The sequence below is a fragment of the Pleurodeles waltl genome, chromosome 4_2, assembly GCF_031143425.1.
Source record: "Pleurodeles waltl isolate 20211129_DDA chromosome 4_2, aPleWal1.hap1.20221129, whole genome shotgun sequence".
NCBI lineage: Eukaryota > Metazoa > Chordata > Amphibia > Caudata > Salamandridae > Pleurodeles > Pleurodeles waltl.
In genome coordinates, this window is record NC_090443.1 from 1,052,638,554 (window position 1) to 1,052,663,608 (window position 25,055).

General features: G+C 44.3%; 1 protein-coding gene across 1 annotated transcript in view; it reads left to right on the plus strand.

The window, feature by feature from the left end:
• The window catches only part of SERPING1 (serpin family G member 1), a 138,137-nt gene that overhangs the window by 106,974 nt on the left and 6,108 nt on the right, over nucleotides 1-25,055 (plus strand). Inside the window, exon 7 of the mRNA XM_069233060.1 lies at nucleotides 22,349-22,568. Coding sequence (XP_069089161.1) covers nucleotides 22,349-22,568 — 220 coding nt within the window. The remainder of the gene's footprint in view (nucleotides 1-22,348; nucleotides 22,569-25,055) is intronic.

The following is a 25,055-nucleotide window of genomic DNA, read 5'->3' on the forward strand; positions in this document are numbered from 1 at the left end:
TCTCTCTCTCCCTCTCTCTCCCTCTCTCTCTCTCTCTCCCTCTCTCTCCCTCTCTCCCTCTCTCTCTCTCTCCCTCTCTCTCTCTCTCTCTCTCTCCTCTGTAGTCAGACATGGAGTCACAAACACATTGACTGAAGGAACACTTCGCCAACAGGGGTCTGCCATTCCTTATAGATTGGATACTAACTTCAGTTATGCAGACCATATACTGTTAGGGGTTATACGTCCTGGTCGCAATTAGAGAAATAGTCAGACTTGGAAATTTCTCTAGCGTTAACATCCGCGGGAGGAGTCGGAGATGTTCCCACTCGCTGATGGAGTGCACAGAGCAGACATTGACTTTCACTTGCAATGTGTGCAGAAGCCAGGCTGGGCCTTTCAGGTGAACAGATGGATCACTGTCCCAGTATCTGTGGCTGGCAGAAAAGTGCTAATCAAAGTGATAATTCTGCCAAAACCTCGATATGTCTATTTATGCAGATATCTATATGTATAGCTATATTATATAGTGACAGTCTCCACTGTCTAGTTATAGTTAGGTCTCGGTTTTCATAGGAAGATAGTTTTTTGTTCCTCTAATAACTTTGCTCCTGGTTGATAAATCTCCATAAAACCTTCCAAAAAAAAGTTCATCTACCTTGATTCCTTATTAGAGAGTATCACACCGATCCGTCAAGCGGAGGCCACGGAAATAGGGCATTCTAAAAAGTGTGATTTCCCATGTCAATTCCCATATGAATATTTCCTGACCGATACAGGAAAACATGGCTGAATGCAATTACACCAAATTTGGCAAACAGAACTTTACTCAGAAAGAGTGGTGTGAATCAGTTTAGCCATGTTTGAGAAATTATTGTTTAAACAAGCTCCCGCTGGGAATGAAAGGGTTAAAAAGTGAGGTATTTTTAGACTGTTGGTGTCCAGATATGCTCTGATTGGCTAATTTAAAGGGGAAGTAATGGACTGCCACCAAATGAACAATAAATTGTGGCAGCCATTACAGGACTCAGGTACATCCTGAAAATGAATTAAAAATATATACAGAAGTAGGGTGAGCACACGCTGAACCCAAAGAGCATGTGGTGGGTCCTGAAGGGGCACCCCCTCGAGTGGCTGGCCGCAACATAGACAGCATATTGCAGAAGCCATTACAGAACTCGGGACATGGTCCCCAGTGAAATGCATTGCAGTGAAAGCCTGGTTTTGACGGTCTCAAAAAGGAACACAAAAGAAGGGTGAGAACAGACTTTCGACATAATATAGCTCATGTTAGTAGTGTTAAAATCACTTTAGCAACTGTCAGAGATCTGAGATCATTTTACTCTGTAAAACATTCAGAACATCTTCTCGGATTGAGTGAACCATGTTTGAGCGAAAACTGTTTTTTCTCATGATTTTCTCATAGAGGTTATTTTGTTAAATAAACCTTTTTACTTTTCCCTACACCTTACATCAGGGAGACTCCACATTCGGGGTAAAGATTTTTCAATAATAAAGTATAGGAACATTTTAAAAAGTTTATTAACGTTATAAAAAATAAGAAGAATTATTTGTATGTAAAATATTAATGTAAATTAGTTTTATACATGTATTTTAAAAGTGGAACACAAAAAAATGCTACAGCACTAGTACTTAATTTTGAAATCAATCTTTAATACATTTACATATGTTAAATAAATAAAAAATATTTTTTAAGCTAAAATTAAAAAATATATTCTCACATAAAATAAGTATATATGTATATTTTTTATTGTCCACTCAAAATGATAAAAAGTGATGTTTACAATTAATTAAAAGTAGTTTAATTACATTTTACTAAAAATTAATATTACCTTAATTTATAAATTAATAAAAAGGCTGGTAAAATATTTTATAACTAAATAATACATGTTTTACTGTTAGATATTTTGATGAATATAAAATTATATTTAGTTATATTTGTAACTTTTTATATAAGTTAATTTAACATTATTTTCTATGTGGGTTTACTCTAAGTCTCTGCCGCTATTATTTTCTATGGGAGAGTTTGGCAATACCAGTGGTTGGCCACGTGTGGTGCTGGACTTACTAATGTTCCTTTTGACAGTAGTGACTTCCACTCTTAGATTTGGCTTCACCCCCTGTTTCAGGGGTGGAGGCGTGTGAGTCCACGCCTTTGAGCAACTTCACACTCAGACTTTGTGAATAATTGAAAGTAGTAAAGTTACTCAAAAGTGTGAGAGTAAATTACACATGCAAATTACTCACAATTATAAGTTACCTTTGTGAATAGCCCCCTTAGTTTGTAAGGGTGCATAAGGAGAGCAGAGAGATACATTCACTTAAAACGTGCTTTTTGTGGCTTAAGAATTATGAGATCACGGGCTCGAGCAAGGTAAATAAATCAAATTCCGAAACCACAGAAAAGTTGCTTCAAAAGAGAATTGCTCAACAACCCACAGCAAGAAAGGGTGGACAGGATCCAGACACTGTTGTAAAGAACAATTATAGCCTTAAAGGGATAACATAGTTTATTGTTCATTGTTTGCCATAAGGTAACAGGTTTAGGTAAGCAGTGTACACACTGTCACACAAATCAGAATATACCTTAAGATACTTTACAGCTGTAGAACAAGGACCTTGCATCTGTGTAACATTGGAAGGCAGAATTTGTTTCTAGTTAGTCTAGCACAGAATGGCCAGCTGATATGAAAGACACGATGGGCAGAAGGTTTTCCTTCAATTTTTTGCTCATCAAAAAATATTGGTGTTTTTTTCAGTTAGTAAAGCTGTAGAAGGCATAACTTTCATATGTCCTTTCTGTCATGGTCAATTGTTTTGCAGATGGAGACTGATACGGATACATACTCATTGGCTCATTCATTCACCTCTTCAGTGTAGTCGGGTTAGGGGAATTATGAGTCTTTGCTAATTCATGTGCAGTGAAGTTAATGGAAACTTCCTTGCAGGTTGTAAAAAGAGGGATCTGAGCCATCAGGTTCTGAGAAACATGAGCAACAGGAACAGGAAAACAAGGGGAAAAGGGAATCGGTCCATCATCAGGCCACTCTACAACTAATGGGGGATGTTCCTGAACTATGGGCTTTGCCACCTACATTCTCAAGAGTACCGTCGAGAAGATTATTAAGCCGACCTATGAGAACATAAGTTGGTTCGCAAAATAAGAAGGCAGTTGGTTAAAGTTGGTTCACAAATAGCAACCCCTTTTACCTAACGCATTCTTTGTACATGAGGCCACATGACACAGGAATACAATAGTGGAATTCTTCAAGAGTGAGTGGAGGGAGCGAGGAAACAAGCAAAGCCAAACATTGTCAAAGCCAATAGGCTTTGCCTATGCAAAAGCTATGAGCTTTGCCAATGTGTTTTAGCCATGTTGTACACCAACGTGGCTGCTGCTCTCCATGCCTAACATTTACTGGCATACAGTGGTGTGGAGTACACCAGAGTGTTATAGAATGGAGTGGTGTAGAGTGTTGTGAAGTGGAGTGCCACAGAGTGGAGTGGAGTGACAAAGAGTGGAGTGTATGACTGAGGAATGGCGTAGAGTGGGGAGGAGTGTCATGGAGTGCCGTAGAGTGGAGTGTCGAGTGGAGTGGCGTAGAGAGGAATGTCATGGAGTAACGTGTTGTAGAATGTTATGGAGCAGAGTGGTGTAGAGTGGAGTAGATCGGTGTAGAGTACAGTAGAGTGATGCAGAATGCTGGACAGGTGGAGTGGTGTTGAGTGGAGTGGTGCAGAGAAGTGTAGAGTAGAGGGAAATAGAGTGGAGTGTAATAATGAAAAAAGACTCCATTATGATGAGTAGGTTCTTTATTAGGAGTACCTTATCCACACACCACCGAAGACATCCATCTCTCTCCATCAGCTCTCCATAAGCTCCACTGGAACATTCCTACCCCCAAGAATCTAACATGATGTCATGAATGACATCTGTCTCAGCAATGAAATCCCTTACATTCTACCATCTAATAAGATGACATCTACCACACACCTTCCCCCTTAAAGACAAATACAAGGTTATCATATTAAAAACAAAACACAACAAGACAGAAGCAAAGGAAACTATAGAAAAATGATGTGCCAGTACTTAGAGACATGAAATTGTCTTTGAGATGACAACCCGATTGAGATTCCATACCATTCCATCCTTAATCTTTACAGCGTTCCTGAATAGTTTGATGACTTCAAATGGACCCATAAATTTACTTCCACTTTTACATAAGGTTGGTTTCCTAACTAGAATTTCATCCCCCACCTTCACTTCAATGTTACATGTGTTCTTTCTTTTATCAAAATATTATTTCCTTCTTTGTATACATTTCCTCTCACAATCATTTTCCCCACTCATGTCCTGCCAAGATACACTGTCATTTTTCCCCCAACATACCCAACCTGGTGCCAACTGCGTGTTAGCTTTTCAACCTCTAAAAAGTTCAAAAGGAACTTTACCAGTGGTAGAGTGAGGAGAGAACCTGTAAACATGAAGACAACTTTTAAGACCATCCTTCCAATTCCTGTTTGCTGCAACTTCCAATTCTATACATTCCTTTATACATTTATTAAATCTCTCCACTGTACCATTTCCTTCGGGATGATATAAAGAACACTTTCTATGTTCAATGCCTCTGCACCTAAAGTATTCATCCATTTCAAAAGACAGAAACTGCGGCCCATTATCAGTCACAATAGTATTCGGCAAACCTTCACGACTGAAAATTTCACTAAAGAATTCAATTATTTTCTTGGTTTCCATGCTACCACTGATATCTATTTCAGCCTACCTGGAAAACTGATCTACCAAAACCAGGATATAGTTGGATCCACTTTTCCCATGAATAGGTCCAACCACATCAACAGCTACTACATCCCAAGGTTTGTTTGGAACATCTCTAATACACATAGGTGGTACTCTAGTTTTGTACACTTTGTCACTATTGCAGCAATCCGGACATTCTCTGACCTTCCTTTCAATCATGAGGTCCATGCCTGGCCACCGATAGTTAAGACGAATTCTAGCTTTCGTCTTACTCATTCCTTGATGTCCCTCATGTCCCAATTCTATAATTTTGTATCTCAGAGCAGCAGGAACAACTAATCTTAAACCATGCAAAAGTAGGCCTTTCTCCATAGACAATTCCTCTCTCACTTTCCAAAATCCTCCTAATTCCTCATCACGCTTCACATTCGACCCCCACCCATTACTAAGTCTTTTGCACACACGCTGTAACAAAGAATCTTCCACCACCGCTCTCAACCATTCATCTTGTTCTACGATTCCTCCTGTTATACTACACATACTAACTTCATTTTCCTGATCCTTTTCCAAACATTCTTCTGATTCAGAACTAAGCCTTGATAAACAATCAGCAATCCTGTTATTGGGTCCTGGAACATAGAACACCCTGGAAGAGAAATCCCGTAGTCCGACAATCCACCTACTAATCCTACTAGAAATCATATCTAGACCCTTTTTCATGAAAACCTCCACCAGAGGTTTATGGTCAGTTAAAATCTGAAATTCTCTTCCCCACACAAAATTCTTAAATTTGTTGACTGCCCAAAATACACTCAAGGCTTCCTTCTCAATCGTAGAATAATTCATTTCAGAACCTCGCAAAGTCCTAGAACAGTACACTATGGGCTTGAAATCACTTTCACCCATATCCTGTAACAAAACTGCCCCTAGACCTCTCATGCTGGCATCTGTCATGATCACACATTTCTTGTCCGGATCAAACGAATTCAAGCTCCCAACAGTTGACAATTCCTTTTTTATAATTTCAAATTCCTCCTGACATTTATCATCCCACACAAATTCAATCCCTTTTTTAGCAGTTTACGCATGTGGACTGTTTTAGATGCTAGATTTGGTAAGAATTAGGCATGGAATTCTACCATTCCAAGAAAAGACAACAGTTCCTCTTTCTTTTCTGGATTATGTAGTTTCAAAATGTTCATTACAAGATCCTCCTTTGGACACAAACCCTTTGAAGTTATTTTAAGGCCTAGATATTCAATTTCAGTTTTGCAGAAGTTTCTTAAGTTTGAGGGTCAAACCATGATCTTTCAAAATGGTAAGAACCCTCTTAACTCTCGTCTCATGCTCTGCTTCAGTTTGTCCATGTATTAAAATGTCATCCTGGAAACATTTTACTCCAGGTTCTGAACCAAACAAGTTGTACATCATACGTTGAAATACCGCTACAGCAGACACCAGCCCAAAAGGCATTCTTCTGAATCTAAAAGTTCCAAAGGGCGTGATGAACGTGGTATAGTCTTTTGAATCATCATGTAACATAACTTGATGATATGCTGAGGTCAGATCTAATTCGCTGAAATATTTAGACCCATTTAATAACGTGACCATCTCAGTTATGTTAGGTAGCGGAAATTGATCACTGACCACACATTTATTAAGATTTCTCAATTCCAAGCATAATCTAATTTCTCCCGTTTGTTTGCGTGCAACTACTATGGGCGAAATCCATTCAGAGGATTTTACTGGCTCAATTATCCCTTTATCACATAATTACGTATTTCTTTCTCAACATCATCCTTCATAGAGATGGGAATGGGACGTACTTTGGCAGCCACAGGAACAGACCCCTTTTTAAACCTTAATACGATGAACGTACTTCTTTAGACAACCTAATCTATCCCTGAACACTTCCTTATAATCTTTAACAAACTCTGATGGAACTTCTCCTTTTCCATTTTGCACAGAAAGTTCACAAACCCTCTGCAGCTTTTCAATAAACTTTTTCTTGATCATAACAGGTGTGGATGAATTAGGATCCAGGAAAATATTCAGCTCCCTCTGGTGTGGCTAACTCAAAAGTGTGGAGAGGCATTGAGTGGAGGGGAGTAGAGTGGAGTAAAGTATTATAGAATAGAGTGGCATAGCATAGAGTGAAGTGGCACAGAGTGGAGTAAAGTGGTGTAGAGTGGAGTGTCGTAGAGTGGCACAGAGTGTTGTAGAATGGAGTGGCATAGAGTGGAGTGGCAAAGAGTGAAGCATCATAGAGTGCGTAGGGTGCAGTTGAGTCATAGAATGGGGCAGATTGGAGTACAGTGGCCTAGAGTTAAGTGGCATAGAGAGGTGTAGAGTGTCATAGAGTAGAGCGGCATAGAGCGGCACAGAGTGGAGTCTAGAGTCATAGAGTGGAGTGATGTAGAGTGGACTGGCAAAGAGTGGAGCACCGTAGATTGACATAGAGTGGAGTAAAGTGCTTTAGAGTGCATTAAAGTGCTGTAGACCGGAGTGGTGCAGAGTGGAGAACCATGGAGTGGAGTGGAGTAGCATAGCATAGAGTGGAGTGAAGTGTCATAGGGAGGAGTGGGCTAGCATGGAGTGTCACTGAGTGAAGTAAAGTGGTATGGAGTGTTGTACAGTGGACTAGAGTGGCCTAGAGTGAAGTGGCGTAGAGTGGAGATGAGTAAATTGGTGTGGAGTGGAGCAGAGTGTCATAGCATGGAGTACAGTATTGTGTCATAGAGTGGAGTGGCACAGAGTGTAGTGGAGTAGAGTGGAGTACAGCTGCGTAGAGTGGAGTATAATGGTGAAAAGTGGAATAGAGTGGCATAGAGTGGAATAGAGTGGCCTAGAGTAGAGTTGAGTGGGGTAGCTTAGTGCAGAGTGGCGTGACAGAGTGTTATAGAGTAGAGGGATGTAGAGTGGCATAGAATGGAGTAAAGTGGAGTGGTGTAGAGTGGAGAGTAACAATACAACCCACAAACGGTAATATATGGAAATGGCATCACCTAGTGAATTGATTTGTTTTGATACACTTATATATTCGAAAAACACTTTGGTTTTGCTCATCTACCACAATTCAACACCCGTTCATTTACTAACCTCCCCCGGGTGACATACTCACACTCTCATAGCTGTATTTAACCTTCTGCTCAAACTATGAATTACTCTTGTCAGCGTTTTTCAAGTATTTTAGTTATATCACACTTTTTATTTTTTAATATTTATACACGACTTCTATTGAATTCATATTACACTTCAATATCCATATAAATATTTATCCTTTGTAAAAACTACATTCACATACCGCATCAACATATATATTATTGTTCACAAAAATCACAAAAAATTGTTTTCATATAAAATCAAATAAATATCTCAAATATAAAAAAAAACAGTAAATATCTCAAATATAAAAAAACTTTCGACGCAGCGTTTTGGTGGTTTTTCAAGTGGTTTACCCCACCTTCTTCAGGACATTGTTTAATATACAAACTGTTCTTCATATTTTAACTGCAAGAGTACAAAAAACATTATTACCATACTTTGTAACTACAGGTTGAACAAGAATTAAATATGGCCATATTTTTCAACATATTTCCCTAGTCATCCCCCTCTAGTAGACAGGTGGCTTTCACCTACACCCTTGCAACCACCTCTTGTTCTTTCACATCACTTCCATATGCTTCAGTCGGCGCTCTCCTTGATCTATCCCCGCACATTCCTAGTTATTTTTATATCATTGCATGCTTTTTCTATATTTTGTGCAACTGGTTGTCTGGTACTTTGGTAGCCTCTCATCTAAATCTATTGCTACCGTTCTCTCTCAATCGTATCTTACCGGTACAGGATTTCTCAGAGTATATTACCCATTTCCCTGATTACTTTCTACTAGCCATTTATGGGTCATGTGCTTAACGGTTTTCAATGCAAGTCTCATTTTGTTTTTTATTTCTTTTCCCATCTACAAACTATAATATATGATAATCAGGTTTTATATCTTGATGTCGCCCCTTGGACGCCTATTCTCTGATTTATGCACGCTACTCTCCCCTTATGCACTCACCCGAGTCTCGGCATGCATGCTCACTTTCTCCGCCTCACTCAGGCTCATATTTATACTTTTGTAAGTTTGCGCTGTTTTTGCATCAAAAAGCATCACAAATGTGGCGCTAAATAAGTATAAATATGGGCCTCAGTGCGTATTTGGCGTCATTAGCATAAGTTTCCCAGTTTCAATGTCTACATGATATAGGATATAGTTCTTGTTTTAGTTTCTTTTCCTTTTTGCATCTACAAATAATAATGTATAGTCGTCAGATGTTATATATCAAACCGGCTCATATTTCGGCCACCTATCCTCTACTTTGAACGAGTTCTCCTTCGTTCTCACCTCACCTGTATCGCTGTGTTCCTTGTTTCCTCTCTTCGACTCGCTCTATCTGTCTAGCTTTAACGTGTATCCAGGGTAAAATGCCTAGCTCACCAAACTTCAGTATCTAAAGGTGATAGACAAAACAATATCTATCTGATGCTCTCTCCTACTCCTTATGCGTAGGGGATCAACTATGGAGTGATAACTTCTTCCCCCCATGCTCACCTTTCGGGACTGTGGGCTCCAACTTCTAACTTTCTTTCAAACTTGGTATCGGCCCTTTATACCGCGCGGTGTATGCTGGTGCTCCTCCTCCTGCCTTTATCCACCATCTTATTATCAGGCTGCGGGTGCCATGTTAGTGTCATGCTGTATTTCACATTTTATGCCCATCATCCCCCTTTCCTCAATGCGACATAGCGCTATATAGGACCACGCAGTGTGTGCCGGTGCTCCTCCCCTTGCCTATATCCACCATCTTATTATCAGGCTGCGGGGTGCCAGGTTAGTGTTAGGCTATATTTCACATTTTGTGCCCATCATCCCCCTTTCTTCAAGGTGACATAGCTCTATATGGGACCATATTGTTTAATCCCACTCATTTTCTACATTTCTCGTCTCATTCTTAAGGGATCCCGCGTACTCTACATTATATCTTTCCATCCACTTCTCAACCTCTCATTCTGTGCCTTATATTTTTTTTTTGCACTCTACCTTGATGCCCTCTTTTTTCTAATGTTCATTATCACATCAATCCTTATCAATTCTTCTCCCCCTCAATTCTTCTCCCCCATCCTTGGGCAAAGTATTCAATTAAAAGATTACTGTTGTTATACTAGTTCTTTCCCTCCTTATCTCACCAAGTATTCACATTCTTCTCTGCTGTTCAAACCCTCTTTATATGTTCTAAACTTGCACATATAATATTGTTACCTTCTTTATCTTTTCTTATTTATATCTCTTCCCTGCATCGTATCTTTTACTTACATTGAGTTTCACCGTTCCACCTGTCTTTATAGTGTTGGAATTACTACATGTTCCACATGGGAAGTTACCTTTGATCTTACTTCCATCCCTCACATCTGCAGGATCACTTTGGGTCCCCTGTACGTATGTACCAAACAGTTTCTTATTGTTCTGTTCCTTATAAAAGCAAAAAGAGGCTTCTTCAATACCATCCTGCTATCTCCCCTCAAGAGTGTCTAATTACTAATTATCAAATATTTTAGTTTAATGCTGATGTTCGAATAATTAGTGACACACACAATTCTATTGTTTTCCTGTGCTTTCCTCTTGCCCTCAAATAGACTTTCCCTATATGCCTTCCATATAATTTTTTTTAGGATAGCCTCCATCTACTAGTTTATCCTCTAATGTCCTAGCACGTATCTCGAAATCGTCCCTACTTGTAAAGTTTCGCCTTAACCTGAAAAATTGGCCAAATGGTATATTGTCTTTCTGACATCTAGGATGGTTGTTAGTATTGTGCAGTAGAGTATTGTGGTCTCTTGGTTTAGTATATAACTCCACTTCAGGCCTCATCTCCACTGCTTTTATCTTGATATCTAGAAAATCACACTCTAGCTGGCTAACTGTTGAAGTGAAATTTAGATTTGAGTCCCCCAATTTTAACCAAATGAGGAATGATTCCAAATCCTCTCTATTGCCCTGCCAGATGAAGAATATGTTGCCAATGAACTGTACCCAATTCCTCACGTTTTTAAAAAAAGGAGCACACTCATTATATGTATGTTTTCCTCAAATAGCCCCACATAGTGGCATGCTAGACTTGGAGCACATGTTGCTCCCATGCTGGTCTCATGATATTATTCTTCAAGATAATTTCTGCCCATTCTATAATCATTTTGGCATGGGGTGACAGATCACCCTCCTCATTACACAACATCCCCTTAATTTTTTCTATTGTATCATCTTGCGGAATGTTCATATATAACGCTTCAATATCCAAAGTTACTAGCCTCTCTTTATTTGGATTAAAACTCCTACCCTCTATTTTACAGATCATATCTGTTGTGTCTTTAATATATGAGGGTTGTTTGAGAACCAAAGGTTTCAGGAAACAATCTACAAATTTGCTTAGGGTTTCCGTGAGGGAGTTCAAACTTGACACAATTAGTTGCATAGGTGGATCACCTATATTTTTATGAACTTTTGGTAGCCATACAGGGCTGGTATACTAGGGCTTTCATTGAGAAGGGATTCATATTCCTCTGGGAAAATTAATCCATCTTCCTTGGCTAGATTTAGAAATCCTCTAATCTCTGTTCCTAGCTTTAGCCACCCCTCCTTACTCGATTTTCTATAATGGTTTGCTACCAGTAGGAGGTCATTCATCCTTCTATTGTAATCATCTGTATCCATAATCACTATACTACCCTCTTTATCTCCTGGTTTAATTGTTATATTCTCACACCTTTCTAGGCCTTTCAACGCCTCCCTATGGTGTCTTGTCAGGTTAATATGGTTCCAAATGTTTTTCGTTAGAAGGTCTTCCACTCCTTTCTCTATAACTCTCTTGAATATCTCTACTTCTTTACCCACCATCTGTCTGAAGGGTGTCCACACAGATGGAGGTTTCAATCCTGATTTGTTTTCCTTTTGCACTACTGCCTTTCCTTCAAAACATTTTCTTAACCTAATTTTTCTGAAAAGATCCCTCATAACACTTTCTATCATGTATTTGTCCACAGGTGCTGTGGGGGCAAAGCCTAAACCTCTAATAGCTCCCTTTCTTCTACACTTAACTCCCTTGAGGATAAATTGATTATGGGTGCTCGCATCTTATCTGTTCCCATTCTTTCTGACTTCTTGTTCTCATATACTGCCTCTGGGTCCTGAATTCTGATACTGGAAGGCCCCCGTCCTCTGCCTTGAGGGTTCTGAGTGTGCCTCCGCTGTTCTAAAAAAAATCATTTTTTTCTGCTGAGCCCTGCTATTTCTTCTGTGATGTCCCTACCTGTGCTATGTTCAAAGGCATTCTCCTCTTTAGGTTCAGTGCTCGTGTACGATGTGTGTGAGAAGGTAACATGTTTCCTAAATCCCCTGGCATTATTCTGGGACCAACGTTTATTATGTCCCTCTCCATTAAAGGCATGTCATAGTCCTTTTGTAGGTACGGGTATAACAACTCTGTTCTATATATATTGATATCTTTCCTCAATTTTAGTTACCAAATATTCCTTGTATCTGACAAGGTCCTCTTGTATCTCCTTTAACTTCCGCTTTGCCTCATCCAATCCATTTTCCTCTTTTAATTCCAGTTCCAAACTTTTAATTTCTCTTCTTTCTACTATCATTATTTCTTGTGCTGTCTCAATAATTAATAGCATCCACTCCCTACTGCACCTATTGGCTATAAAGGTCCATTGTTCCTTACATTTTTCATTCTTCACAAACATACCTGGTTCCTTCTTAATCTGGAGGTCCTTGAGTATAATGTCTTTCTTACAGTATTCAATCAGAAAGTCAGAATGTTCTTCTGTACGAATCATCTTTTTCTTTTAAGTTCCACACATTTTTTACATTTATCATTATCGCCATTGGACAGAGTCAATGTATTTATATTTCGAGAATTCCCATTGATAATGTTATTAAACTGATCTTTTGAGAATCCAAACGTTTTTAAAATATCCATGGGATTTTATCTTTTTGTTAACTCTCCAGCTAACCAGCTGTACAATTACTCTAATAATTTAGAGAGATAACCCTCACAACCATTAAGGGGCAGGGTGAATATCAATACACAAAGAAAGTGCTTTAGGTGTAATTATATAATCGAAAAAAACCTTTGGTTTTGCCCATCTACCAAAATTCAATTCCTGTTAATTTACCTAACCTACCCCGGGTGACGTACTCACACTCTCATAGCCGTATTTAACCTTTTACTCAAACCATGAATTACTCTTGACAGAGTTTTTCAAGTATTTTAGTTATATCACCCTTGGTCGCTCCTCGCACCGCCTCCCCGCGCTGCCTCCACTTGGCCGTTCCCTTTCTGATGAAAATCCCCGCTGCTGCATCCCCGCAGCCCCTCCCGCCTCCCCCCACCTCCCCACCGTCCTTTTTCCTTTTCTCCTCTCTGATTCCTCGCCACTGCATCCCCGCAGCCCGTCCCGCCTCCCCCCACCTCCTCACCATCCTTCTTCCATTTGCTTTTTCCCACCACTGCTAATCCCTGCGGCCCCACTCCCCCAGCCTTCCCATTCGCCCAGACCTCCCTCCTCCCAGCTGCCACTCCCTCCCTCCTCCCCATTTAGGGCTGCCGCGGCGCGGTAACAAGGAGCACCCCTTAGTCGCTCCTCGCACCGCCACCCCATGCTGCCTCCACTTGGCCGTTCCCTTTCTGCTGAAAAACCCCGCCGCTGCGACCCGCGGCCCCTCCCGCCTCCCCCCACCTCCCCACCGTCCTTTTTCCTTTTCTCCTGTTTCTTTGCCGCTGCGTCCCAGCGGCCCCTCCCTCCTCCCCCCACCTCCCCACTGTCCTTTTTCCTTTTCTCCTCTGTTTCCTTGCCGCTGCGTCCCTGTCGGCCCTCGCGCCCCCCCACCTCCTCACCGTCCTTTTTCCTTTTCTCCTCTCTGTTTCCTTGCCGCTGCGTCCCCGCGGCCCCTCCCGCCCTCCACTCCTCCTCACCGTCCTTTTTCCTTTTCTTCTCTCTGTTTCTTTGTCGCTGCGTCCCCACGGCCCCGCCCACCTCCCCCCACCTCCTCACCATCCTTTTTCCATTTGCTTTTTCCCGCCGCTGCTAATCCCTGCGGCCCCACCCCCCCAGCCTTCCCATTCGCCCAGACCTCCCTCCTCCCAGCTGCCACTCCCTCCCTCCTCCCCATTTATGGTAGCCGCGGCGCGGTAACAAGGAGCAACCCTTGGTCGCTCCTCGCACCGCCGCCCCACGCTGCCTCCACTTGGCCGTTCCCTTTCTGCTGAAAATCCCCGCTGCTGCGACCCGCGGCCCCTCCCGCCTCCCCCCACCTCCCCTCCGTCCTTTTTCCTTTTCCCCTCTCTGTTTCCTTGTCGCTGCATCCCCGCGGCCCCTCCCACCTCCCCACCGTCCTTTTTCCTTTTCTCCTCTCTATTTCCTTGCCGCTGCGTCCCCGCGGCCCCTCCCGCCTCCCCCCACCCCCCAACCCCCCACTGTCCTTTTTCCTTTTCTCCTCTCTGTTTCCTTGCCGCTGCATCCCCGCGGCCCCTCCCGCCTCCCCCCACCTCCTCACCGTCCTTTTTCCATTTGCTTTTTCCTGCCACTGCTAATCCCTACGGCCCCATCCCCCCAGCCTTCCCATTCACCCAGACCTCCCTCCTCCCAGCTGCCACTCCCTCCCTCCTCCACACTTATGGCAGCCGCAGCACAGTAACAAGGAGCAACCCTTGGTCGCTCTTCGCACCGCCGCCCCGCTGCCTCCACTTGGCCATTCCCTTTCTGCTGAAAATCCCCGCCACTGCGTCCCCGCGGCCCCTCCCGCCTCCCCCCACCTCCCCGTCTTTTTTCCATTTCTCCTCTCTGTTTCCTTGCCGCTGAGTCCCCGCAGCCCCTCCCGCCTCCCCCCACCTCCTCACCGTCCTTTTTCCTTTTGTCCTCTCTGTTTCCTTGCCGCTGCGTCCCCGCGGCCCCACCCGCCTCCCCCCACCTCCTCACTGTCCTTTTTCCTTTTCTCCTCTCTGTTTCCTTGCCGCTGCATCCCCGCGGCCCCTCCCACCTCCCCCCACCTCCTCACCGTCCTTTTTCCATTGGCTTTTTCCCACTGCTGCTAATCCCTGCTGCCCCACCCCCCAGCCTTCCCATTTGCCCAGACCTCCCTCCTCCCAGCTGCCACTCCCTCCCTCCTCGCCATTTATGGCAGCCACGGCACGGACGGGCCGCTGGCACGCCAAATGCAAGCCCGTCTGTGCCCGTCCGCTCCAAGACCGCATCCAGCGCCAGTCCCCCTGGCCCCCGCAGACAAATCTACTCCCCCCCTCACCCTCCACTCACTCAACCCAGGCCCTCGCCCCACCTGCACCCTCTTCAGCCCCACACACACTCATGGCCCCTTCACCTGCCACACCTGTCATTTCTCCTGATCCTCATCCCTCACACCACACACCAACCATAGCGACCCCCGACAACAAACACAACACCCCAATGCAATACACACCTGCTCTGCCCCCACCCCCACCAACCAGCCCAGCAGCACACCACCCCACAACCAGAAAACACCCCGCAACAACACCCTCATGCACCACACCAACACTACCCACGACAACCACCTCAACTGCCTGCTCCTCAACACCTCTCCCTTCACAAACATGCCATAGAACTCTGGGACCTCATCACATCACAATCACCTGACATCGCCTTCCTCACAGAAACCTGGACCAACCCCTCCTTGGAACCCGACATAGCTATTGCCACCCCAAGGGATACAAACTCCAACGCAAAGACCGCCTCAACAGGCCAGGTGGTGGCATCGCCATCCTACACAGGGACACCATCAAAGTCACCACCAGCTCCCAAGACACTATCGACAACACAGAACACATGCACTTCCTAATCCACATTAACAACAACTCCACCCTCAGAGGTATACTAATCTACAGACCACCAAGACCACGCCCCGCCTTCTGCCACACCATCGCCGACACCATCAGCTCGCACGCCCTCACCTCCACAGACTACATCCTCCTCGGTGATTTCAACTTTCACTTGGAGAACCTTCAAGACCACAACTCTACCTCCCTCATAGACAACCTCACCAACCTCGGACTCAAACAACTGATCACCGCACCCACCCACTCAGCAGGACACATGCTTGACGCAATTTTCACCTCAAGCCAACACATAGCCTACACCCACACCACCGAACCCCTCTGGACTGACCACCACTGCGTCCACTTCTCCTTCACCAAACCCCCCACACACCACCAACAACACACCACACCCTACCGCATGTGGGACAAGATCCCCACAGAACGCCTGAACTTCCAACTGGCTCACAACCTCCCCCCCACACCAACGACCCCAACACATGAGCACACAACCTCTCTAAATTGATCACTACCTGCGCAGACACACTAGCCCGCCTCAGAAAACACATCGCCACCCGCAACATCAAGAACGCCCCATGGTTCATCCCCGAACCCTAAGACTCCAAGCGCAAATGCCAAGCGGAGAAAATATGGCGACAAGAACCCTCTACAACCAACTTCTCCACCCTCAAAGCCACCATCCGCACCCATCACCAACTCATACGCACCGCCAAAAGAGATCACTACAAGACACGCCTTGACAACAACTCTCAAAACAGCAAGGAACTCTTCACCATCATTAAAGAGCTAGCCAAACCCAAAGCCAGCAACATAGACCCCACACACACAGCCCCTATGTGACGCCCTCTCCAACCACTTCCACCACAAAATCCTGGACATCCACAACAGCTTCATACCACACCCACACCCCTCACTCACCCAACTCAACCCCCACTCACGACCCCCCCACCACACTCACTACCTGGGCCCCCACCACACAAAAAGAAACCGAAAAAACCATGAACCCCATCCACTCTGGATCCCACTCCGACCCCTGCCCACATTGCATCTACAACAAAGCTAGCCCAACCATCGCCCCCATACTCCGCGACATAATCAACTCCTCTTTAGACTCCTACCCAGACCCCTGGAAGCACGCGGAAATCACCGCTCTCCTATAAAAAAAAACAAAGCCGACCCAGAGATCCTCTCCAACTATCGCCTCATCTCCCTCCTCCCTTTCCCCACTAAGGTTGCTGAGAAACTAGTCAACGCCCACCTATCCCACTTACTTGAAGAAAACCACACTCTCGACCTCTCACAATCCGGGTTCCGCAAGAACCACAGCATGGAAACCGCTCTCATCGCATGCACTGACGACATCAGGACCAAAGTCAACAAAGGCGAGACCGTCGCACTCATCCTCCTAGACCTCTCCGCAGCCTTTGACACTGTCTGCCACCACACACTCCGCACATGCCTCCACAACATAGGAATTTGCCACAAAGCCTTAGACTGGCTCACCTCCTTCTTCATTGATCGGACCCAGAGAGTCCGCCTTCCACCTTTCCACTCCACCGCTACCAGGATCATCTGCGGAGTTCCCCAAGGGTCCTCCCTTAGCCTGACACTCTTCAACATTTACATGATCCCCCTAGCCAACATCCTCCGACCACACAGAATCACTATCCTCTCCTACGCAGATGACACCCAACTCATCCTCTCCCTCACCCGCAACCCCACCACCGCCAAAACCAACCTACATGCTGCTCTCCTCGACACCGCCAGCTGGATGACAACTAACCACCTCAAGCTTAACTTCAACAAAATCAAGATCATCATCTTTGGCCCCAACAAAACCATATGGGACGACTCCTGGTGGCCCAACGCCCTAGGCCCCGCACCCACCCCTGCAAACCACGCACGCAACCTCGGCATCATCCTGGACCCCTCCCTCTCCATGACACAACAAATCAATGCACTAACCTCCTCCTGCTTCCACAAACTCTGCGCTCTAAAAAAATCCTTCAAATGGATTCCCCCAGAGACCAGGAAGACAGTCACCCATGCACTCATTGGCAGCGGACTTGACTACGGTAACGCCCTCTATGCCGGCACCACACTCAAACTCAAACGCAAACTCCAGAGAATCCAGAATACAGCCGCACGCCTCGTCCTTGGCCTCCCCCGCCACAAATGAATCTCACCACACCTCAAATCTCTTCACTGGCTCCCCATAGATTAGAGAATCACTTTCAAGATCCTCATCCACGCACACAAATCCCTCCACAACACCGGCCCAACCTACCTCAACAAAAAAGTGAACTTCCACACTCCCACCCGCAACCTCCGATCAGCCGACCTCGCACTAGCTACAGTCCCCCGCATCCATCGAACCACCACAGGAGGCAGGGCCTTCTCCTACCTCGCCCCCACAACCTGGAACTCCCTCCCCACCAACCTCTGCAAAACCAAAGACCTCCTACTCTTCAGAAAAAACCTCAAGACATGGCTGTTCGAACAGTAACCCCCTCTCACCTCCCCACTAGCGCCTTGAGACCCTCACGGGTGAGTAGCGCACTCTATAAAAAATGTTTATTGTTTGATTGATTTTATTTTAAATATAAATACACAACCACTTCTATTGAATTCATATTACACCTCAATATCCATACAAATATTTATCCTTTGTAAAAACTACATTCACATACAACATCAACATATATATTATTGTTCATAAAAATCACAAAAATGTTTTTTGTATAAATCAAATAAGTATCTCAAATAAAAAGCCTGTCACTATCTCAAATATAAAAGAACTGTTGCTGCGGCATTTCGGTGGTTTTTCAAGTGGTTTACCCCACCTTCTTCCGGACAGATTAATTAATATACAAACTGTTCTGCATATTTTAACTGCAAGAGTACAAAAACATTCTTACCATACTTTGTAACTACAGGTTGAACTAGAATTAAATGCAGCTATATTTTCCTTCACATTTTCGTAGTCATCCCCCTCTAGTAAACAGGTGGCTTTCACCTACCCCCTTTGATCATTTTAAAATATTCACAGTGCTTCATTTGTGCTTTCCTAATTCTTATATATTCTGAAATATTTACAGTTCATTTACAGAATTTAAATGTTGTTGTGTTCTATAAAGGCCTTTCTTTTCACACCCCTAGATTGTCAGATAAATCCTCTCACTTTGAAGTCAGAGAAGGAAAAGTAAACACCCCTCAGAAGACAGAGCCTGACATTTGAACTCTGTCTTTAAATGCACAGCAAATGTGAAAAGGTAACATTTAAAGGCTTGTTTACAAAAACTGAGCACTCATGGGAGACTACAGTAAGCAGGTGATGCTCCACATGAGGTACAAAGACATGCTGGCCAGTCTAAAACAAATAAAGCCAGCAAACAGAAAGTAAGAAAATGTGAGTTACTAAGCCAATGGTAAGCAATGGACAGAATGCATTCTCAAGTCAACTTTCAGAATGTCCCCAAGAAGTCTTTAGCAAGCAGACTAGGAAGCAGACAGCTGAGGAAGTCTGATAGGCTTTGACTTAAAAAAAACGTCTTTTTGCAATGCACCCTCCAAACACAACAAATGTTGTTAGTATTAAAAAAAGTCTGGTCACCTTTACTAGAATCTCAGCTGCCACCATTTTGACAGTCTTTCCACTTTAGACAAGGGGTTAGAATCTCCCATCTGCTTTGGGTGAGGGTACAAACCGGGTGTACCCTCTACCAGATGGAATGTCAAAAACACAGAGCAATCTCTGTGGCTTGACAGCTCACCAAGCACGCTGCAGAAAAAGAGAGTGGTGTTCAGGTTTGGACATTTACCCATAATCTAGTTCGTGTTTTCTGACATACGGGTGACGGTTTCTAGGAGCCTCCATATCACCACACACTAGAAAATGTGGTAGGCAAGTGCCCTTGAAATGCTGCCACCTTCTCGGGGGGGAGTCAAAGGCATAGAAAATCTCCTTGCTAGATAAAGACTTCAGAGGATTGAAGAAAACCAAGGGCCTCATGTACAAAATGTTTCAACAGATGCATACTTCACCATTTGGAAAATCTGAGGATTTGCAACAGCTAAAACACTTTTTTCAATGTACTAAACCAAGTTAATAATTAACCAGTTCGGGTAATACTGTGCCTACTGGAGCAGTGCAAGGACTGATTTGTATATCACGGGGTCTAAACTGAGGTGGAGTGATGGGCAAAAGAATGATGGACTAGAATGCTACCTGAGTGATTGCCAGTGGCTAGACTTATTGGAAGCATCCTCACATCACCTTTTGTGTATTTCGAGTCAGTCGCTACTGCTAGTTCAAGGTGACTCATTCATTACAGCCAATGCAAATAGTCATTCATCATTGTCAAGAGTCAGACACCCCACCAAATTAAAGGTCAGTCTGTCACTACAGTCAACTCAAGTTGAGTCATTCACTATGGTCGATTTAAGGCCAGTCAATCACCATGGCTTGTTCAGAATTAGAAAGTGATTGCAGACAGTTCCAGGTGAGTTTGTCTCTGGTTTGAGCTGCAAAGTACCCCTAAATGCAGGTTTTGCGAAGAACAATCTCAGCACAACCTGCTCTTACTGGGTGATTCGCTAAACAAAAATGATTTTGCAGAAAAATAATTTAGTCACAACCGAAAGAATGTTTTTCATAGCTTAGGTTTACAAATTTCTATCAGCCTCACTATCTGTCGATTCCTGTTGTGGTGCATTTACTCTGTGGTCTGCTTGATGAGGAAGCAATTAGAAGCCACCACAGGTGCTGATGCCTTCCCTGTGCTCCCATGTGTGGCCCACCACCACCGGGGATTCCTTCTCTGTGCTCCCTCATGGGGTCCACCACGTATGATGATGCCTTCTTTATGCTCTCCCCTGTGGATCACTGCTGGTAAAGATGCCTTCTGTGGGCTCTCCCATGTGGTTCACCACAGGTGCTGATTCATCCTATGTATTCTCACGTGGGATTCACCCTAAGTAATGATTACTTCTCAGTTGTCACCTGTGGGGTCCACCGCAGGTGGGGATGACTTATTTGTGCTCTCCCAGGGGGTCCACAACATATGGTGCTGCCTTCTCTGTGCTCTCCCATTTGGTTAACCATTGGTGGTGAGGCCTTCTCCGTGCTCTCCCATGGGGTCGCCAACGTATGGTGATACCTTCTCTGTACTCTCCCCTGGGGGGCCACTGTAGGTGGTGATGCATTCTCTGGGCTCTCCCAAAGGGTCCATCCTGGGAGGTGATTCCTCCTCTGTGCTTTCACGTGGGATCGACCACAGGTTGTGATTACTACTCAGTGCCCACCCGTGAGGTCCACAACATATGGTGCTGCTTTCTCTGTGCTCTCCCCTGGGGTCCACTGCGTTGGGGGAGGGTGATGCCTTCTGTGTGCTCTCCCATGAAATCCACCCACTAGTGGTGAGGCCTTCTCTGTGCTCACCCAGTGATACCTTCTTTGTGCTAACCAGTGGACTTCTCCACGAGTGGTGATGCCTTCTCTGTGCTGTCATGTAGGGCCCACCACAGGTTGTGATGACTTCTCATTGCTCACCAGTGACCTTCACCACGAGTGGCTATGCCTTCTCTGTGATCTCCTGTGAGGTCTACAGTATATGGTGCTTCCTTCTTTATGTTCACCCATGGGGTCCACCGTGGGTAGTGACCCCTTCTCTGTGCTCTCCCGTGGGATCCACAACGCATGGTCTTGCATTCTATGTGCTCTACCCTGGGGACCACTGCTGGTGGAGATGCCTTCTGTGGGCTCTCCCATGTGGCTCACCAGAGGTGATGAGGCCTTCTATGTGCTCACCTGCGGGGTCCACAATATATGGTGATGCTTTCTCTGTGCTCTCTCCTGGGGAAAACTGTGGCTGGTGATACCTTCTCTGTGCTCCCCCATCGGGTCCACCATGGATGGTGATGTCTTCTCTGTGTTCTCCCTTGGGGCCCACAAGCCAGAGTGGTGTCTTCTCTGTGTTGCCCCTTGGGGTGTACCAAAGGTGGTGATGACTCCTCTATGCTCACCACTGGGTTCTACCAGGAATGGTGATGTCTTATCTGTGCTCTCCTGTGGGCTCAACAATGTATAACAATGCCTTCTCTATGCTGCCCCATTGGGTCCACCATGGATGGTGATGCCTTCTCTGTGATCACCCCAGGACTCCAGTACACCTTATCCTCCTACTCGGCAGCCTTGAAACGAGGTTCAGGATTGGCTTCATTGGGTGAACAGTTTTCCTTGTTTGTTCACTGAACATGGGTAAGACTTCAACTCTATCGCCAGGCGAACAACAGCCTCAAAAGGCCAAAGTCCTATATATGTGAGTATTCAGGCTCCTTTTTTAAAAATATATTTTTATGACATTTACTTCACAACAGCAGCAAGCAGTATAAGCAGTCATATTACATGATTTTGATACAATTGTTATTGAATTATACAACAACAAGTAGAAAACTTAATAAGGGCAGATGGTAGCTTCCAAAACCGCAGGAGAGTGTGCAGGGATGAGATGGCTTTTTGGGTAACAGACAACCTGATGAGGGTACCACATGATATCTACACCTTAGGAGTGAATAGAGACCTTTCAGGCTCCTAATGGTGTTTTTTCGCTCAAGGCAAAACTGATGGAGAAATAGACCCTGCTTTGTTCTCACTTTTTCCTGTTTCTTGCAGGTTGGCCGCTTTCCTCTGTCAGACGACATGAGCATGCTCATTATTCTGCCTCAACTCGGCCACCTCCCGCTCACAGAGATGGAAGACAAGTTGACCTCCGACGTCCTTCAGGCGATCCTGGGCAAACTAAGCCGGTCACAAGTCCACCCCCACATGGTCTCCCTGCCCAAGTTGAAAGTGGACTCCGCACAGGATCTTGTGGCACTTTTCAGGAACGTTGGTGAGTGAGACATTGACTTTGGGCCACATAAGAGTTTGGGGTGGGGTCACTCCGTCACAAACGTGACAGATATCCTGTGCACTGTATTATGATCCCATTATATCTTATGAAATAGTAACATGGTGGACTGGATATCCCTCACGTTTGTGACGGAGTAACACGTCCGCCAAACTATAAATCAGCCCCTTTGTTTTGCCATTGGTTACCTGCAGGCGGTAGGAAAGCACTAGGTGAATGCATCTGTTGTGCGAGCATTGGGGGTAGCTTACTGTCAACTATGGAGTTTCTCATGGCAAACCTACTTCACAACTCTATTTTTCATTGTTTGAATTATAGGCAAAGTTCAAACTTGCAGTCGCTTATACAGTGATATAAATATGAAGTTGTTGTGCACCCATTGATGGCGAACACTCAACACCCACAAATGTGAACATTATAAATCCAATCCAAAAGGCAGACTCGGATTTTGGGACAATTTCATTATTTTAGCAGGAGGCAGTTTCATGGGCGTATGTTAAGTCTGCTGTGTGGTGCACACAGGCTGAATATGTGGAGTCTATGGTGCGTGTGTTTCGTGGTGCGCATTGAATGAGTCTATTGGGTTGCTGGTAGGATCTCCTGGTTGGTGTTCACCATGTTAGTCCTTTGTGCCTGTGGTGAATATGATACCCGTGAGCACTGGGTAAGGGCTATGCTCAGTGTGGTGCTTGCTGTGCATTGGATCGGTGTACTGTGCCTGGACTCTGTCTGCTGGTAGGTGCCTCTGAGTTTGCTTTTTTGTGATTTCGTATTGGTTGCGAATCGAGACCTGCCTCATTAATATTCATGAGGTAGATCTATTCGAAACCTACTGGGAATCGAATAATGTGTGAAACACACATTTGTACATGGACAAATGTGACCACAGCACACAGCGTATAAAGCAGTAATACAAAAACAGTAAGTTCAAAATATGAAGAGTCCAGCGACAAGTGAAGCGCATCAGTCTTTCACGTTTCTCATGGAAAACATCTTTTATATTGAACAGCAGTTTGGTAAGTGGAAAGACACGTCCATCAAGCACAGCCAACACGTGTTTCGCCACACAAGAGACTTTTTCAAGGCTGCAAGAAATATATATACAATATTGTTTCATTTTATTATGGACTGGTCATGTGTAAATAAAAAATGTGTCTGGGTGCATAAACCACGGGTCAGTGATCCCAGCAAGTGGTACAAGTGGAATAGACATGGTATTGTAAGTGGAAGAGATAATAAAGCAGACACGAAAGTGAGAAAGCAAGGTGGTCAAGATGGTGAAAGAGATCAATAAAAGCTGCCAAACAGAACCCATTTCCAAAGAATAGGAAAGAGACACCTAAAATTGTTTAAAGGTGTGAGCATGTGGTATGCTGACGTGGAGCGGATACGCAGTTCCCCTAGTAAGAGTTAAAACCGTAGTAGGTGAAGGAAAAAAGAAAAATGGGTATGCGTACATAAGAAGGAGGAGAACATGGACTTAGACATACCTACAGTATTGGGCTGAATGGAGACGATTCCGAGTAGGGAAATTGTGCTAAAAGTACTGCTGAAGAGTAGAAACAAGAAAACAAAGTTAACAATGAAATGATCGGCAGAGGGATGTAGGAAGGGTAAGGGTCTAGTATAATTACCTGTATCCCAAGTGGGTAAAGGAGGCCAGTGTTTTCTTCATATGTCAAAAGATAAGGAATATGGAGAACAAGGACCATAGGTACTGTATTCTGAAAGACCTTGGTCAGTCCTGGTATAGTCCTATAAAAGAACATCGAGGTAAAGGATATAGTTGAGTATTAAGTCAGGAGCTGGAGAGTTGGTAGGTAGAGCCTACAGAATAGAGTGAATACACAAAATGAAGAGAAGAAAAAGGTGTGTAGGTAAAGTAAAGGGAAACAAATATTGAGGCAGTAACCTGGTCAAAGGAGATGGAACAGTGGAGTAAATAGTTAACAAAAGTGAAACTGAGTGAAGATGTTTATAAGTATACATGCTAATTAGTATTCCAAAAACCAGATAGCGCAAAAGAAGGGGCTATTGATACGAAGCGCTACAGAAAGAAATGATAAGAATGAAGCTCTAGTTCCGGACAGCAAGCATGTGACTCGGTGCGGGTGAGAAGTGCAGGGTAACAATGTCAGGTAGCGGTCTAGAAATCGTTAAGTGAGGCTCAGGCATTGTGCTAATGGCAAGAAAGTGAAAAGGGCAGCAAGAACGAAAGAACCAGGCGTCTATAGTGTGTGGGTATAAATAAATAAATAATAGTGAAGGGCAGGGGGGCAAGTACGGTAGTAAGGGGGAGTGAAAAGGAAAACAAGAGGTTAAAGAAATGCCGCTAAGTGTCCATATTAACGATAGGACGGAAAAACACGCATTTAAAAAGGGGGCTTACCTGGCGAGCCGAGTACCGAGTGTCACTCGTTAAGTGGTGTCAGTTGTAAATGGACTTAAGAGAAAAAAACGCGGTATTAA